Below are 17,407 nucleotides of genomic sequence, written 5' to 3'. Positions count from 1 at the left end.
TATTTGCGTGATAGACCTGTCTGTTTGAGCCGAGAGGCATCGAAATTATCTGCATTTTATGAAAGTATGCAGGATATCTGTTACCCGTCTATGTGACCCGCAGTGTCATGTCTTAAATGCCTGGTGTCTTGTCCATTTGTGAGGTCATATTTTTTTTATGTTAGATTTCATAAAATTCAAGAACATATGTGCCAGTGCTGTGAGGTCAATTGCATTTATTTCATTTCAACTGAGTTCAATTCAATAAATATTTACTGAGCCCTAGTACTTGCTGAAAACTATGCTAGATATTGGCTAGTCAGAGAGAGAAAACAGAACTGTCACTGGATCTGTTTTTTTCTGATTTATTTGGTACGCATATTTCAATGAAGTTTTCTCTTTCCAGAAACCTGCTTTAAATTTTTCTTTCCTCTCAAGCTGCTATTTGAATATTCCATGCAGAAGTAACGGAACTGCCTTCAAGGAACTACTTGAATAGGAATATTTCACCCATATCATTTTTGTCTGCACTTCAATAGATTACATTACAGTATTGGGTCACTATATACTTCTTGGGCTTACTTCCTTCATAGGAAGTTGTTTCCTGTAAGCAGTTAATGGCGGAGTGGTTTTTGCCCTTAAGATTTTAGGGATGATCATTTTCCAGTTTGTCATATAGCGGGTACTTCACTTTTTTTACTAATCCAGAAATTAGTAGTCAAAGGTGATCCAACAGTGTGATTAGTTTCTAGGAATTCCTCTTTCTTATAGGTAACTAAGTACACACACACACACACACACACACACACGGCTTTGCATGTGGATTTGAAATGTTCAAGACTCCATTGTGGCCAGGTTTCCTATCTCAAGACTATCAATTCATTTGAATAAGCAGCAAAATCATCAGCCTCCTTTCAGGCTCTAAACTGGATTTAAAAGATTGACGTTTCTTAAAACTCAAATCGAGTCCGGCTGTAACTGCCTGCCCAGAGGGACCTGAATCATACACACACTGGTTAATGAAATACGCTTAGATTTTATTAGTGGGTAATTCATGCTCAGAATCTCGAAACACTAGTAGAATTAAATAAACAACTGGGAGAGGGAACCAAATAAAATTATTTGGAGATAAAATTATTTAGCCAAAATTAGAATGGAGGCAAGGCACTGCACTTTAAAATTCTTAACCTAGCCATTAAGTTGTTGAAAGAGGAGAGAGAACCAAGTATGAGGACTGGTGAGGAGACAGGGCAAGAATCTGTCCTTTTGACAGGAATATCATCAATACACCGGGCAGAAGGGTGGTTGTTGTGTGTTTACTGTGTCACCATTCATAAAAAAGTGCACCTGAGTCAGCATATATGAATGCATAAGGACCAACAACACTTTTTCTCTATCAAGGTAGAAATTAAACACTTTAACCTCAGCAGTTTCCTCCCACTTCATACAAGATCATTTAATAATAAGATTTTTTTTTTACAAAAGCCTGTGAAAAAGAGGTTATAGCATGGATTAAATTGAAAATTTTCAGTGCACTTTTGATATTCAAGAGTAACTGAGTCACAGCATTCTAGTTATAAATTAAGTATTGCTTTTCTTTCATGGAGACCAAATTATTTCTCATTACAGGAGCAACGTTCTTGATTCTATTTCTGGAGGATTCTAGAAACAGAAAATCCAGCAAACCGAGCCTGCAAGTCTGGCGAGTTCTTGGAGTGGGAGGGGGTGGATGGAGAGAAGCTTGTAGGTGTCATTTTAGGGCCCTACCTGAACATATGTCTCAAAGAGGCTTTTGAGCTTTAACACACTGCAGAGTAATCATTTGTTTCTCAGTCTGTCCAACCTTCTGGACAAAGAGTTCCTCAAGAGCAAGAATCGGTCTGATTAATGCATCTTCCCGGTTTTCTCACCAGGCCTGGCATGCGCTGGGTGCTCAATAAATGTTTGCAGGAAAATGGAATGAAGAGATAAGCAGAGTATAAATAAGGATGAGTATCTTTAAGGTCAGTAGATCTTCGACAGTGGGAAATGTGAGAGCCTGGTTCATAGGTGGAATGTCCAGGAAAATGAGAAAAAAGTAGGGCAAAATATACACTTCATTTGAACAAATAGTTTTTTCTCCATTCCAATTTTGGTCAACTTCATGGGCATATGCATGTGCAGTGGAAGGGAAACTAATTTAGCTCTATAAAAGTACTGACCAAAATAAGGTTTCTGTGTCTGAGAGATTAACTGAGATGGGGAGGGCCCCAAGAGTCAACTGGGAAGAGTATCTTTCCCGCCTACTATTCAGAGGACAGGCCAGGCGTCGGCCCCTGGGAGACTACATTTCCCAGCGTGCCGCACACGGAGGGGCGAGGGCGTGAGCGCAGCCTTGGCGCGGTGCTCTTTGGGAGTTGTAGTTTTCACTCGTCCGGCACCTGCGCTGGCGCCTCAGCCTGGTGGTGAAAAGAGGCCACGTGACCGGAAAAGCCGTCATTCGCCTTTGTGCCGGAACAGGTTGCCTGGGTTGACTGACGCCCGGCGGACCAATCGGCTGCCTAGAGCGAGACGTTGGCGTTTGAAATCAGCCAATGGCAGGCATTGGCTGGAACTTCCTCTCCGCCCCTTTCGTCCGGCCTGCGAGAGCTACGAGGGAAGCTAGGCGGCGGCGAGTAGCGGCGAAGTTGCTTCAGAAGGAGCTAAGGTAATGGGGAGAGGCGGCCGGGCGCAGTAGCGAATTCTCTGGGAACCCCTCCACCACCCCCCGCCCCCCGGGCCCGGAGCTGGCGGAGCCGTCCTCTGGGAACCGGTTCCTCTTCCACAGGTTTTCTTTTATTTCAGGAGCAGGCGGGGCGGCAGGCCCAGTGGGGGAGGCCGGGGTGCAGGAGCCCGCGGCGGGCCACCCTGGAGGCTGGAGTTAGGGGTGCGGTGGCGGCGACGCGGCCGGCTGGGGCGCTTAGAAGGGGCGGCGTGGGGTGGGGTGGGGGAAGATGAGGCCGGACCGCGGCGGGCGCGGCGGTTCCGCGCAGGCGCAGAGGCCGTGTCGGCGGCCTTCCCTAGGCCCGGCCCCCGTGGGGCCCCCTCGCTGCCCCGCCGTCGGCGAGTCCAGCCCCCGGACCCTTGGGGACTCTAACTAGGCGCTTGTTCTGTAGATGACCGGTTCTAACGAGTTCAAGCTGAACCAGCCACCCGAGGACGGCATCTCCTCGGTGAAGTTCAGCCCGAACACCTCTCAGTTCCTGTTGGTCTCCTCCTGGGACACGTCCGTGCGCCTTTACGATGTGCCGGCCAACTCCATGCGGCTCAAGTACCAGCACACCGGCGCCGTCCTGGACTGCGCTTTCTACGTAGGTGTCCTCCGCTTCCGCTTCTGCCCCCCTTTAATAGTCTCGGTATGGTGTTTCTGGTCAACAGTATCCGTTTTCCGTTGTTGGGCCGAGGCTTTTGTCGGTGGGGTCATTTGGATAGCTCCCCTCCCTTCCCCCAGCACTTACCTTGAGCCCCAGGTACTGTCTTTTTGTTTGTTTTTGTTTTTTGTGTGTGTGTGGGTTTTTTTTTTTTTTCTGGCGCTGGGGACTTGCAGACGTCAAGAACTCGGTCTCCCCTTGTGTTCTAATGGCGCAACCCTGCAAACCTTTTGGACGTAATGTGTTTGAAACTCACAACAAGACAGTAACATTTGGCTGTCTTGTTAAAAGAAAGGTCTGTTTGCGAGTACATGGGAATGCCTGTTGACTGTCAGCCAGTGTGGTGAACAGTTCTTCCTTAATTTGCTGGCGTAGTACTTTTCTCAGCTCCTTAATTTGCTTTATTTTTTGTACTGTTTTTTTGTTTGTTTACAGTGAGTAGCTGAGCCCAGTGTACCTCTCGTCCTGAGCATAAACTGGATAGTTGGCTGTAGAAACAGGAATTTTAAAATGCTTTTTAAAGCTCTGTAAGTTTTAAATGACTTGCACCTTTATTTTGTAGGATCCAACACATGCCTGGAGTGGAGGATTAGACCATCAATTGAAAATGCATGATTTGAACACTGATCAAGGTAACATAGCCACGTTTTTACCAGTTTAGTGTTTTCTTAGTTAGTGCTTACTTGTAAATGTTTATTCATGAAGAGTAGTTCCTGAATTGCTTAGTTCCTAAGTTGCTTAGATACAAGTAAAAATGGCTTGAATTTAGGACTTTTTCGTTTAAATGATAACCATTAAATTACAATCACAAAATATTACGCATGTATTTTATCAGTGAAACTCATGATCTCCATCCACAGTGTTTACATGAAGTGGCACTTAAGTATTTGCCCTTTCCCTTGCCCTCAGAAGGGGACTGGGTCCCGCAGTGGACTACCTTTCAGTAGGATTTTTCCAGGACAGTGCTGATGTTTCAGCGTTCTCTTTTCAGAAACTAATTGAGTTTAGACTGAAGGAAGATAGGTTTTAAAAAATTTAACATTATAAAATAGCCAACCCTGTCCAGATACCATGTTAACCCCGCTTGTATAATTGTTTAGCATAGAATATGCTTCAGTTGCGTTTATTGAATGAAGAACAAGATGACACATTTTCTGTTAGTTAATTTCTAAGAGATATGAAATAACTTACCCACATTTTTGTGGTGACTTTGGAGCAGAGTAGAGATTGGAATGGAACCCGAATACACACAGAGCTCTCTAGTGGAGGTTTTTTTTTTTTTTGGTATATGCGTACGTTAGACATAGATGTACTTGAAGGACATGGCAAGGCACAGAGATACGACTAACGAGGATGAGTTGGACAGTGGGATGGATAGAGGATGGGGACTATATCTTATCCAAAAAAAAAATAAAGAAGGATCCAGTCAGAAGAGGCTTTTGCATGAAAGCCGTTTTGTCATGTAACTTACAACTGCAGGTGTTTGGTTTTGTTTGCTAGCAGCTTATTCTAGATAGGAAGTTAGCTTGCAGGTTTAGGTTCTATTTGTTTGAAAACTCAGGAGGAAAAAAGCACTGAAAAGGAAGCAAAAGTTTTTGAAGTTATAGGCCATAATTAAGGGAATTAGCTGTTTATTCTCAGAAGGTCGTTGCTGAACTTCACGAGATACCATTTAAACAAGAAAAAAAAGTATGTATTTAAACAGGTAGTTTTCCTCTTTGAGGATCAGGGCCACATATTGTTTGTTCTTTGTTGTATCCTTAGCATGTGGTATAGATTCTGGCACATAGTAGACATTTAGTAGATGTTAGTTGAATGAATGAATCAGATAGGGTGAAGAGTTGAAACTGAGACGAAAGAAATTGTGTATTAGAAATTTGACCCACCATGAAAACCAAGTGGGTTAATCATAAGACTCCCTGCCTTCCTCATCCCCAGCTCTCAGATAATCCTGTTATCACTTAAATAAGTTTCTTTGAAACATCAGCTTAACTCGGTAAGTTTTATCCAGATCCATTTGACCAGAGTTCTCCACTCAGTGGTTCATTTCATCAGGTATTTCTTGAGCACCTACCGTGTATAAGAACCTGTACTAGATAGTCAGAAGTATAGAGTTAAACAAGGTTCCTGATTTGAAGGAATCTAGAATCAAGTGAGGAACATAACAAATATGCCACCATTTTAATGTAATCTGAAACTGAAGTCAGCTTTTGGTATTACCATGCCAGTGAATCAAGCTATGCACTGTCAGGTGAACAGAGATGAAAGGATGACTTTTCTTAGTCGCGGAGAAATTTTTCTGTGTGTAGTAGTTCCATTGAGTGGGTGGAAGCGGATTTGTTACAGTGCGATGAATGTTTCCTTCTATTCACTTGAGGAATCTTTGTTTAGTAAAGCTAGGTGTGGTTTGTTGGTTTGTTTTTTCCTACAGAAAATCTTGTTGGAACCCATGATGCCCCTATCAGATGTGTTGAATATTGTCCAGAAGTGAATGTGATGGTTACTGGGAGTTGGGATCAGACAGTTAAATTGTGGGATCCCAGAACCCCTTGTAATGCTGGGACCTTCTCTCAGCCTGAAAAGGTAGGCTCTTTATATTCGTAACAGGAATTATGGTCCCTGGGGTGGTTTGACTTGATAAATGTTTGATGAATATGATGTTCAATTTAGAGGTTAAGAGTTGATGAGTCTGTTTTACAAACTCAGCTAAATATGTGAAGGAAAACTAATTTTGGTATTTTGGTCAACATTTTCTGTCAGTTGTCGTATTTGTACTGGATAGCACTAGTCCTAAACCCACTTCCATGTATTAACGCTTTCAGTCCTAGGGCTGAGAAGCAACTTTTCAGAGAAGTCATTTAGCAAAGACTGTTCCATTGCCTTCATTTGGGTCTGACGGCCCCAAACCAGGAAGTGGGATGGAGCATCACTCATTTTCACTTATGACCTGAGGTTTCTCTTGCGTTGACTAAGAGGGTGAAATGGGTTATCATTTGAAGTTTAGTGAAAAAGATGTTCTATATTCCCTGGCTTTTACCATTTATTTATTGTTAATACTAACAGATGTAGTTTGAAGGCTGTAGTGAAGGAAGCTTCTTAAAACTGAAACTTTGTGTATTATTGTAACCTTTTTATCTGTACAGTGGAAGTGTAATTGAGCATTCTTGCTGTATCCTTTATCAGACTTTATCAGGTGGTAGTTAATTTTAAAGATTGATTGTTTTAGCAATTTAAAGGTATCCTTCACTTGAGTCTATTTCCTCAATGTAAATATACTGTTCAGTTCCTGTTAGCTGTCATTATATACCGTAGTGCATCCAAAGAGCCATTATTTTTGTCACATCACATTCGAATCTACTCCTGGCAAGACCTTTGTTCAGAATAAAATAATTGCATTGTTTCTGGTTTTGATTTATGGTTGTATGTAACGTGTTAAGAGCTGTGATAAATTGCTGACAGAATATCATATAATGGACAGCCACACTGAATCAAGCTGCTTATTGGTTCAGCAAGGTTCATTATGTCACTTTTTTTAATATTGTTTTTGATAAATGTATATGCCTAGTCAGTAGCATGACAGTGTTTTTACTTGATTTATGATTCGTGGGGATAGAAAGCACTTTTAGAAGCTTGTGTGTCACCTGTATAGTAAAGATTTAAGATAAAATTCCCATTCTGATTGTACTGTTATCAACTGATCTCTTTCTGTGTTTCTTAAAATTTGGTGTTTCATATATCTTAGGTTAATTTCTGTTTTTCTGCAAACATGTTTTCTGAATAAACAGCGGTAAATCTTAATATGTCTGTTATTGAAATATTCTTGTGTTAAATCTACTGTTTTGAATCTTTTAAATTTCTTGTTTTTCCCTTGGTCAAATTAGCTGTTGAATTTAAAGGCCAGATTGTAGAGACTGTCCGCTCGTTACATTGTGAAACCCAATTTGTTTTTTTCCTCCGGGCTGGTAGTATGTGGTTAACATATTAGTGATTACTAACCATAAGGTTTAATTACTGAATGTTAAAGAGATATCTTACCATGTCATGAGGCCTCTTCATTTTTTATAATGATTTTTCAGGTTTTAAAATATTAGATGAGTTGCTTATTAATTGAAAGTAATGATCAGGGCATAGTTATATATACCTGAAGTCTAGACTTTAAAAAAATGGTTTAACCTGATCAGGAACATACGTTTTGCCACCATTTTCATGAATTTGCGACCTCTATTTAGTCCCCAGATCACATATTTGAAAATAAGTAACTTTAAATGCTTATTGGCAGGAAATTTTGTGATTTGTTTTAAAGGAATGTTTTTGTGGAAGTTGTTTTGATATTGAAGAAAAGGAATTTTGAGGGGAAAAAAATAGATGCTTTTAGGGAATAAAATGCTTTTTAAATTTTCCCTGAAGATAACTCTGTCCTGAGTGTTCAGTATGACGTCAGGGTATAAGAATTTGCCTTGTCATATGCCAGACCACTATCCTTGTCTTTTAATTTTGAGTTCGTATGCCACCAAAGCAACTAAGAAGCTAATTAATGATAGCTCTCTCACTCTTCCTGGGAAGGCCTATTTATTCAGTGTGACAGCTGGGAGAGTCAAGATTTTTAGAGTTACAACATGAAATATCCTTCCAAAAGGTGGTCATAGAAAAATAACTTTGAAAATGATTGTTTTATGAAAAGCCAGAAGCCCATTGAAAGCTATTTTGAGTTTTTATGGCTTTATTATCTCCTTTTTGAGTATTTTCTACAATTTTATATTGTCACTGAATGAAACAAGAGGGCTGTAAAAACTGTTTAATAATTTAACTTGTTTTAGTAACGAAGAGAATTGTTTCAGAGATGCTTTCGGAGAGTTAATTAGAATGTGCATTATGTGATACTTGGTTAAGTATTAAGAATATCTTGTGTTTATTATTTTGTGCCAATTGGATTGTGTAACTGTAGCATTTAAAATTTCATACCTGTGTTTGTGGACCTGATCAGCTAACTTTTTTATGGTTTTATGATTAGTGGACTTTATCTTGGTGCGAAATGCCATTTGCAGGCAAGCAGATGATTTTCAGCAAGTTTTGATCTTTCTTGAAAGGTGTATACCCTCTCAGTGTCTGGAGACCGGCTGATTGTGGGCACCGCAGGCCGCAGAGTGTTGGTGTGGGACTTACGGAACATGGGCTACGTGCAGCAGCGCCGGGAGTCCAGCCTCAAGTACCAGACTCGCTGCATACGAGCATTTCCAAACAAGCAGGTACTGACCTCTCCTCCCTGTGCCCGGGGAATTTGAAAATAGGAGGATCTCATATGATAATGATTTGGTCACTGCCTTTTAAAGCTTTGCTTTTTTTTTTGAGTAGTGATTTAGAATTTGTTGTAAATTTTTGACAGCCTTTTGTTAAAAGGTGGTATGTTAACTCAATTTTAGAGAAAGCTTTGATGTTCAGAGAGGATAAGTAATCTGCCAGTGGCTAGAGTAGAGGTTTTCAGATTCCTTGGTGATGCTAGTCCAGGATGCTTGACACGTATACAGTAATCAGAGAGAGTTTTGCAGGTATTTTAATTTACAAAACAGTGAATTCAAATTTAAATCTGGAAATTTAGGATTATGGAATTTGCTGTTCTCTCTCTCTTTTTCTTTTTTTTTTTTGCACCTCTTTTTACCCTAATGCTAATAGAGTTTAGTCAGTCTGCTAGCAGACCTGGATTTTTCTTTTCTAAAAGAATGCCATTGAGGGTAGAGAGGCGTTGTCCCTCATATAATGACGAACAGGGTAGGTCACCCTTCCCATCATCATTACTAGATGAGGTGACACTATTAATCTGCCCTTTCGTCCCCACATCCTTAAAGTTCAAAGGGAAGTTGGTGGTGGGGTCAGCTGCTGTAGGAATTTTACAAGAGGAAAAGTCATTAAAAACAGTGGGTGTCTTTGGAATCTAATGGCTATCCTTAGTGCTTATCAGAAGGCTAGTACCTCAAATGGTGATCACAGTTCTTCTCAGGATATTGTAAATTTCCATTGAAGATAAGGAATTGCAGTTATGTGAACTTTAGAGATTTAAGTGCATGATTAAAATATGCTTGCATTTATGAATGTTATTACGTCTTCTATCTAAAATTTTCCGTCAGAGTTTATTTCCAGTTTATAATGGAAGTTTAAAAGTAACATTTTACTGATTTTTTTTCCCTCCATAAGTAGTTTTTTAGGAGTAAATCTTTTTCATATCTTGAAGAATTAAAAATATAGATTTCATATTTATCTTCATCTCTTACTTTCTTTGACATACTATTTCGAGGCAAAGTGAGGAAAGGTTTGAAATTATAAGCCACGTTTGAACATCACTGAAAATCTGTGTGGTTTGTGTGTACACTTGACTTGGTGTAGTTAAATGCGAGAGGCAGGATGACCAAGATGGAAGGCTGGTTTTCCACTTGGTTTGGATTATTGGTACCCTCAGTGAAGGAGACACAATTCTCTTAGAGTTGTTAGAGGTGAGGAGGCGTAGAGCAAAGAAAAACATATTCCAGCTGATGGAATGAATTCTAGTCCCCTTCTGGACAGGACAACAAATAAATGATACTGAAACACTTTAAAATTCCTGTTGAGGTTTGACAGAGTAACTCAACATTTTTGATTGCAGTGTGCAGGGTACTGGTAGAATGAAGAAGGCAAGTGATGGTGGCCTTTTATTTATTTACTTGTAATAAAACAGATATAAGTGTTCTTAAAGTTTGGAGTGATCTTAACTATGTTAGTACAGCTTAAACACGTGGTTAAAACCTGGCCGTATTCTCTTTTCATTTTAAAAATAATCATCTTTCTTTACTGTGGGCTGAATTTTGGAATTGGGTTGAGTTTGGGAATCCAGGCCTAGTTTTGGAAGCTGGATTCACCATTTTTGTCCTCTGATTTCCTCTTGTCAGGGTTATGTATTAAGCTCTATTGAAGGCCGAGTGGCAGTTGAGTACTTGGACCCAAGCCCTGAGGTACAGAAGAAGAAGTATGCCTTCAAGTGTCACAGACTGAAAGAAAATAATATTGAGCAAATTTACCCAGTCAACGCCATTTCGTTTCACAACATCCACAATACCTTTGCCACAGGTATGCTAACCTGTATCTAGTTGTTAAGATAACAACATTTTGCTATTAATTGAACAGTGCACGTTTGTACTTGGGCAGAGTTTTAAAAAATTGTGCTTGCTTTTTATGATATTTACAGGGAAGAAAAACTGGTATAATACTCCCTGGGGAAAATGTAACTTCTGTGACCTTAAAAATGGTTAAAATAATGGTTATTTTTGTATCTGCTTTTAAGGACTGTTGTAACTCTTGAAATTACTTGCAGGTGGTTCTGATGGATTTGTAAATATTTGGGATCCATTTAACAAAAAGCGGCTGTGCCAGTTCCATCGGTACCCCACCAGCATTGCGTCACTCGCCTTCAGTAATGATGGGACTACACTTGCAATAGCATCATCGTATATGTATGAAATGGATGACACGGAACATCCCGAAGATGGTATCTTCATTCGCCAAGTGACAGATGCAGAAACAAAACCCAAGTGAGTATGCTTCACCTGTATTTGAGCCTTTTCTTGCATTCAACCCAGGATTTATTAATTTTTCTAAATTCATGAATAGCATTGTTGATGCCTGCTCGATATTACAGCTGACTCTAGGGTTGGAGTTGATTTTATCTTGTTCTCCCAAGCTTTCAATATCCGTAGGTTGATAGACGTCTGATGGATAAAATTGTGCCTAGTTGTTTTGTAGAGAAGAATGTCAAACTCTCATTCTTCTTGAATAGGCACTATTATTTGAATCTCTGGAGTTATTACTAGCTCATTGCTTCAAAATTAAGTTGAGGAATTCAAGAATAATTTATTTTAGCAAATTCTATTTAAGATATTTAAGAATTTGAACTACCAAAAATCTTCCCTCTCCACAGAGGTTGTTTCTTTAATATTTACACAAAGTGAATGACCTTCAGGTCTTACTGGAAATTCAGAGTAATATGGCCTTGCCTGCGATAGCAGATTTCCTTAGTCTCGAAATTTTCATAGATGTCTTTGGCTCTTGGTTGTAACTGCTGACAGAGAGGAACCATTTCCATTTTTTGGTACCTAGGGCAAAGCTTTTTACTTAATTACCCGCACCAGGCTTCCAGGCTTTAGGGAAACCTGATACTTAGGCACTTGTTTAACCATGAAATACCAACCCCCAAGAGTCTTTGTCCTGTTCCTTGGCCCTGTCTACTCAGGCCCTGGAAGGAAGTCCTCAGTAAATATTTATGGAATAACTGACTTTTCAGGATTCCTGTACCTCTCTGAGTTAGAATGGTATAGAGTCCCGTTGCTAAATTGGTTGAGTCCCTGAGAAGGGGACAGAGTATTAAATACTCAATATCATGTGTGTTTTTACAGGTTTGACTTTAGAACAGACTTAGCATGTGAAGCCTGTTGGATAAAGGGCTGTGTTTGCATTTAATCTCTCACTTTTGTATCTCTTGTCCTGGCTGGCCATTTTGATCTCATGCTGTTCTTTTTTCTTTTGAACTTGTAGGTCACCATGTACTTGACAAGATTTCATTTACTTAAGTGCCATGTTGATGATAATAAAACAATTCGTACTCCCCAATGGTGGATTTATTACTTTTAACAAAGAAACCAGGGAAAAAATTTAATTTTAATATTATAAGAACCTGAAAATATTGGAAAACAGGTTTTTATTGCTTTTTTTAAAACAAACACTTTCTTTAGTGCATGAGATGGTTTGATGGTTTGCTGCATTTAAAGGTATTTGGACAAACAGAATTTGAGGGCAGCGACAGCACTTTTGAGAATCAGTTTTGACCTTGATGGTGTTTGTTTCTATTGTGGAAATAAATGTTTGTGAATAAATGTAGGTAGTAAAACCCCCTTTGCATTCTTTGTGGACCTTAAATGGTAGAGAAAAAGGCTCTTGAGCCATTTGTTTCTCTTGCTGGTTATAGTTGCTAATTCTAAAGCTGCTTCAGACTGCCTCATGAGGAGGTTAATCTACAATTAAACAATATTTCCTCTCGGCCGTCCATTATTTTCTGAAGCAGATGGGTCATCATTTCCTGGGCTGTGAAACAAAGCGAGGTTAAGGTTAGACTCTGGGGAATCAGCTCGTTTTCAATCTTATTAGGGTGCAGAAGGAAAACTAATAAGAAAACCTCCTAACATCATTTTGTGACTGTAAACAATTATTTATTAGCAAACAATTGATCCCAGAAGAGCAAATTGTTTGAGTCAGTAATGAGCTGAGAAAAGACAGAGCATATCTGTGTATTTGGAAAAATAATTGTAACGTAATTGCAGTACATTTAGACAGGCATCTATTTGGACCTGTTTCTATCTCTAAATGAATTTTTGGAAACATTAATGAGGTTTACATATTTCTCTGACATTTATATAGTTCTCATGTCCATTTCAGTTACCCAGCCACTGGTGATTAAGGTTAAAAAGAAAAAAATTACAGTGAGAATGAGATTCATTTCAATATAATGCCCTGAAGCAGAACATGAACTTAGCTTGGCCTATTCTGGGTAGTACCAAATAGTATTTTTGTTGTCACACTTTTTGTTTTTTATTTACATTATTTGCAAATGTATGTTTCTGAATGGTACTTGGACCTTTACTGAAATTTATTTTATCCATGATGTATTTAAAAAAAATTCTTCTGATACAGAGAAAGGTCTTATTTGTAAGTATTTCAGTGAAAACTTAGTGTAAGTCTGAACCCATCTTTTGAAATGTATTTTCTTCATTGCAGGTCCACCTAATCATCTCGTGAAAGTGGTTTCTCTATGGAAAGCTTTGTTTTGCTTCCTACAGTTACATGCTTATCCCCTAAGGGATGTGTTATAGTCATTGTGGACGTGTTATTTAGTATGTGGATTTCTCTGTTTTCTGTCTTGCAAAAAACTTGTCTGTGTGCCCTTTCATACTGACTGTGTGTAGGATGAGGAGTCTTTGTGTCCTTTTGCAGTAGTCTGAAGAACTGTTTTCCCCCAGCAAGCCCAGTTGCTGTGTATGAGCAGCTTGAGCTCTTTTTGTAAAATAACCTAAACCTGTTAATTCCATGCTGTCTAATAAATCAGAGATTCAGAACCCTTAAATGTTGGATGTTTTTAAATGTTGGTAATTAATGTAATTTACTTCATAAAAAGGCTTCTGTAAAGCAAAACTCCCTTCATCGAGGGCCTGGTGGGGATGACATTGTACCTTTAGGTCCACACTGCCTCATTTAATTATGTCTATTCTGATGTACTTTGGGGATTCAGTCTTGGATAAAGTGATCTGTTGGAGTTCTGCCATTTCCCTCGTGCCCTCTCGCTGGATCAGCAGGGCCCTCGAGCCAACTGTGCAGCTTCACGGGATGGGCACAGACTGCATGGCAGCTGCCGGGCGCCTTTTGGCATGACTCTCTCCCGGTAGCTGGTGCAGCCGGGCTCCTGCAGCTCGCCCAGCCCGGTGCTGATGCAGCCAGCAGGCGCACTTGCAGCCAAGTGACAGACCCGTCTGTACTTATCCATCAAATGCTAAATCAAAGTGAAGCCCTTGGGATGGTAAATAATGTAATAGCCAGACACTAACTGATGGTATTGGTTCTTTAGTGTGATTATGTGCTTTTTAAAGTCATAACCACTTGGTTGAGGACAGAGCATAAATTTAAAACATTGTTTAGCTGAAAGAGAATTAATATAGTATTGTAAAAGGTGACTAAATTAAAGCAATGTGGGGGACCTGGTTTTGAGGGCATGGCGTGGCAGAACTTTTTTTGTCTTTCTATCGCGATGTCTTCTTGTCTCTTGAAACCAATGTATCTCACCTTAAAGGTGTCTGCTGCCTCTTCTGTGGACCTCTTCACCAGCTCTTCTTCACAGATGGCCTGTTTATGATTATTGCCACCTTGCCCCTCAAATGACCCAGGTGTAACACCTTAGCATTTTCGTTGGTTTCCCTTACCCAGATTCTCTTCTCTGTTTTTAAGTGTCTCTTCTGTTTATCTTTCTTTTCTTTCTACTGCTACTATCCCACCACCTTAAAGGGTCCCCTCTGCCCATCTAGCGGAATGCAGCAGCCTCCAGTCTGGGCCCTAAATGCTCTGTCTTCTAGAGCAGGGACTTTCAAACCTTTCGGTTGTGACCCAAGTAAGAAATACATTTAAACCACGGTCCAGAACACACAGAGGTCAGAACAGTATGTGTAGTGGTGACAGTTGTGTAAAGCATCGCTTGCCCTTTGTACATGTGATAACATCAGTTCCTTTCCTTCCTTCCTTTTTAGGAAATTCTCGTTATGGCCCCCTGAACGGATTTTATAACAAATGCCTTACCACCTCTAATTTGAAAAACAGCTCTGTACCACACAAAACTTTTAAAACTCTTGCTCTTTTTTATCATGCTGTGCTTGAGACCCTCCAGTGCCCCCGTTCCCCTTCATTCACTTTGTAAGACTCTATGCTTCCAAGGCCTGCAGATCACCAGGAAGGGACTGCAGACTGTCAAAGTACTCTTAGAAGAATGGGGGTGGAGCTGTCCTTCACTGGGAATTCTGACAGGTAGGTGGGAATGTTCTGGTGGCTGCAATATCTGGTCTGAATTTCACCGTGTAAAAACTTAAAGGTATGTTAGTTGGGGGAACTCCTTTGTTCCATATGAGACAGCCTGAATCTTGGAGTCCAGCCTTTGAACCTGGCTTTGAATCCCAACTTTGCTGTTTAATTCATTGCATCACTGGCCAAGTTAATTTCTGAGTAGCAGTTTCCTCATCTGTGAAATGAAAGTAATCCCTAACTCATGGAGTTATAAATGAATATATAACTTGTTGACTAGGGCATGCCTGACACAGTCATCGCTTTCTTAGGATGAAAAAATATTCAATCCATTGCTCTCAGTTATTAGCTGTCTTCAGGTTCTTTTCTTTTCCATAAATTAATGTTCTTAGATATCTGTGGGATTCCAGGTTCTTAAATTTGTCAGTATATTCATCTTTTTAAAAACATGTATCAGCTGTTTTAAACATTCAGAAAAACTCAATCACATCTATAAACCCACCATCCAGATTTTAAAATGTTAATATTTTGTCATATTTACTTCCCTTTGTTTTAAAATAAAACACTGCACATGTTTGAAGCCTCATTTGTACCCCGTCTCACCACATTTCCACTTTCCATTCTTAAGTATTGTACTCACTTATGCCTTTATGCTCGTGAAGTATCCATATACAGGCAGACCTGGGAGGTATTGTTGGTTCGGTACACACTGCCGCGATGAAGTGAGTATTACAGCAGTGAAGGACGCACACAAGGTGTCTGGTGTCGCAGTGAATATAAAAGTTATGTTTAGACTGTAGTCTGTTAAGTGTGCAATAGCATTATGTCTAAAAATACGATGTACATACCTTAATTACTTTATTGCTGAAAAATGCTAGCGGTCATTTGAGCCTTCAGTGAGCTGTAATCTTTTTGCAAGAGTATTATCAAAGATCACTGATTATAGATCACCATAACAAACATAGTAATAATGAAAAAGTTTGGAATATTGTGAGAATTACCAAAATGTGACACAGACATGAAGTAAGCAACTGCTGTTGGAAAAATGGCACAGATAGGGTTGCCACAAAACTTCAAATTGTAAGAGAAAAAACCGCAACATCTGCCAAGTACAATAAAGTGAAGCGTGATAAAACGAGGTCTGCCTGCATATGTTTAAAAAAATTTGCATAAATGGTATACTGTTTTCTATTCTGGAATGAACCGACCCCTATTTGACATCAGGTGTTGTTAATAAGATGTAGAAGGAAAGGGTTTTTTTTTTTTTTTTTAGGCTATGCTGTGGGCTGCATGCAGGATCATAGTTCCTTGACCAGGGATCAAACCCATGCCCCCTACAGTGGAAGTGTGGAGTCTTAACCACTGGACTGTCAGGAAAGTCCCCCTGAGTGCCCCCCTTTCTTGAACTATGAGATCAGTCACTATGACAAAAGGATTACCAGTTCTCTGATGTGTTGGGTCTTCAAGGGTGAAAACTGCATAATCTAACAGTGGTTGTTCTTTCCCCAAGAAAATAGATGAGTGTGTTAATAGTACCCAATAGGTTAGGTGTATTAAAAATAAAACATCCTTGTTGCCATCCAGGAAGGAAACCATAGCTCTGGTTTCATGGTTGTTCTCTCCTGTGACTTCCCCTCCTCAGTCTTTGAAATATCTCTGGGTAGCCCATCTTTCACTTGGGAAAATACTGATTTAAGCTATTAGGACTAGTTGCAACAGTTTTCCTTTCAAAGTGGCACCTGGCTACGTTGCTTTGGGACTAGTGCTAAGAGAAATGAGAGCTGCTGAGCCTGGTGGCCACAAATACTGACTGGACCATTACGTACAAAGGCGCTTTGCCCTTGATCAGTGGTGTGTTGCAACAATGCTTTCATTTTGACGGATACCCACAGAACTTATGGAGTTGTCGTGGAGCATTGGCTTCTTAGTTGGGAATTATTTTGTGTCCTGATGTAAAGAAATCTGAACGTAAAAACTGGACTCTACTGTGATTTATAGAGAGCTATAATTGGGGGAACACGCATGAGTTAGCCTGCTTGTTTAGTATAACTCAGGATTTGGCAACCAGCTTTTAGAACTTACTTTAAATGAAAAGCAATTGGTGGTATTTTGTTTTGCTTTGTTTGAATACACCACTGGTGGGATGACTTTTCCAGTCACCTGACTTGAATAGAGAAATGGAAAAAGAAATGCTTTGCTTTACTGAGCAGGGTGTCAGACTGAAGTAATTGAAGGCTCATTTCCAGTGGTTTATTTCATTAACTAATTTCCCAAGAAATATTCTTTCACCTCTGACCATCCTAGCTAACTTTGTGCAGTTAACACAAACCTGAGGAAGCCGTACGAATTATGCCTACTGGTCTCAGAAGCACCTAAGTTTGCTTTTCCAATGTGGTAACGAAGTACCTTTCATCCCTTTATAGGACTCTGTTATAGACTATTGCAGTAATTTAAAACCTATG

At 39.8% G+C, this 17,407-nt stretch overlaps 1 protein-coding gene across 4 annotated transcripts in view; it reads left to right on the top strand.

Annotated features, from left to right (window-relative positions):
- The first annotated feature begins 2,586 nt into the window (after window positions 1-2,586).
- BUB3 (BUB3 mitotic checkpoint protein) overlaps window positions 2,587-17,407 on the top strand; it is an 80,197-nt gene continuing 65,376 nt past the window's right edge. For 2 of the 4 annotated variants that reach the window (XR_013824164.1, XM_079899170.1), the window contains exons 1-7: window positions 2,587-2,665; window positions 3,114-3,308; window positions 3,931-4,000; window positions 5,800-5,951; window positions 8,456-8,614; window positions 10,286-10,463; window positions 10,708-10,924. Coding sequence is in view for 3 of the 4 variants with exons in the window: in XM_079899170.1 (XP_079755296.1) it covers window positions 3,114-3,308; window positions 3,931-4,000; window positions 5,800-5,951; window positions 8,456-8,614; window positions 10,286-10,463; window positions 10,708-10,924 (971 nt within the window). In the remaining variant the exon portion in view is untranslated. Of the gene's footprint in view, window positions 2,666-3,113; window positions 3,309-3,930; window positions 4,001-5,799; window positions 5,952-8,455; window positions 8,615-10,285; window positions 10,464-10,707; window positions 10,925-11,924; window positions 13,507-17,407 lie in introns of those variants that run through there. The other 2 variants (XM_079899172.1, XM_079899171.1) reach the window with 2 other exon arrangements.

This window comes from Stenella coeruleoalba (genome assembly GCF_951394435.1).
Source record: "Stenella coeruleoalba genome assembly, chromosome: 16".
NCBI classification, from domain to species: Eukaryota; Metazoa; Chordata; class Mammalia; order Artiodactyla; family Delphinidae; genus Stenella; species Stenella coeruleoalba.
The sequence above is the reverse complement of the archived record's forward strand: the minus strand, read 5'-3'. Positions and strand labels throughout refer to the sequence as shown.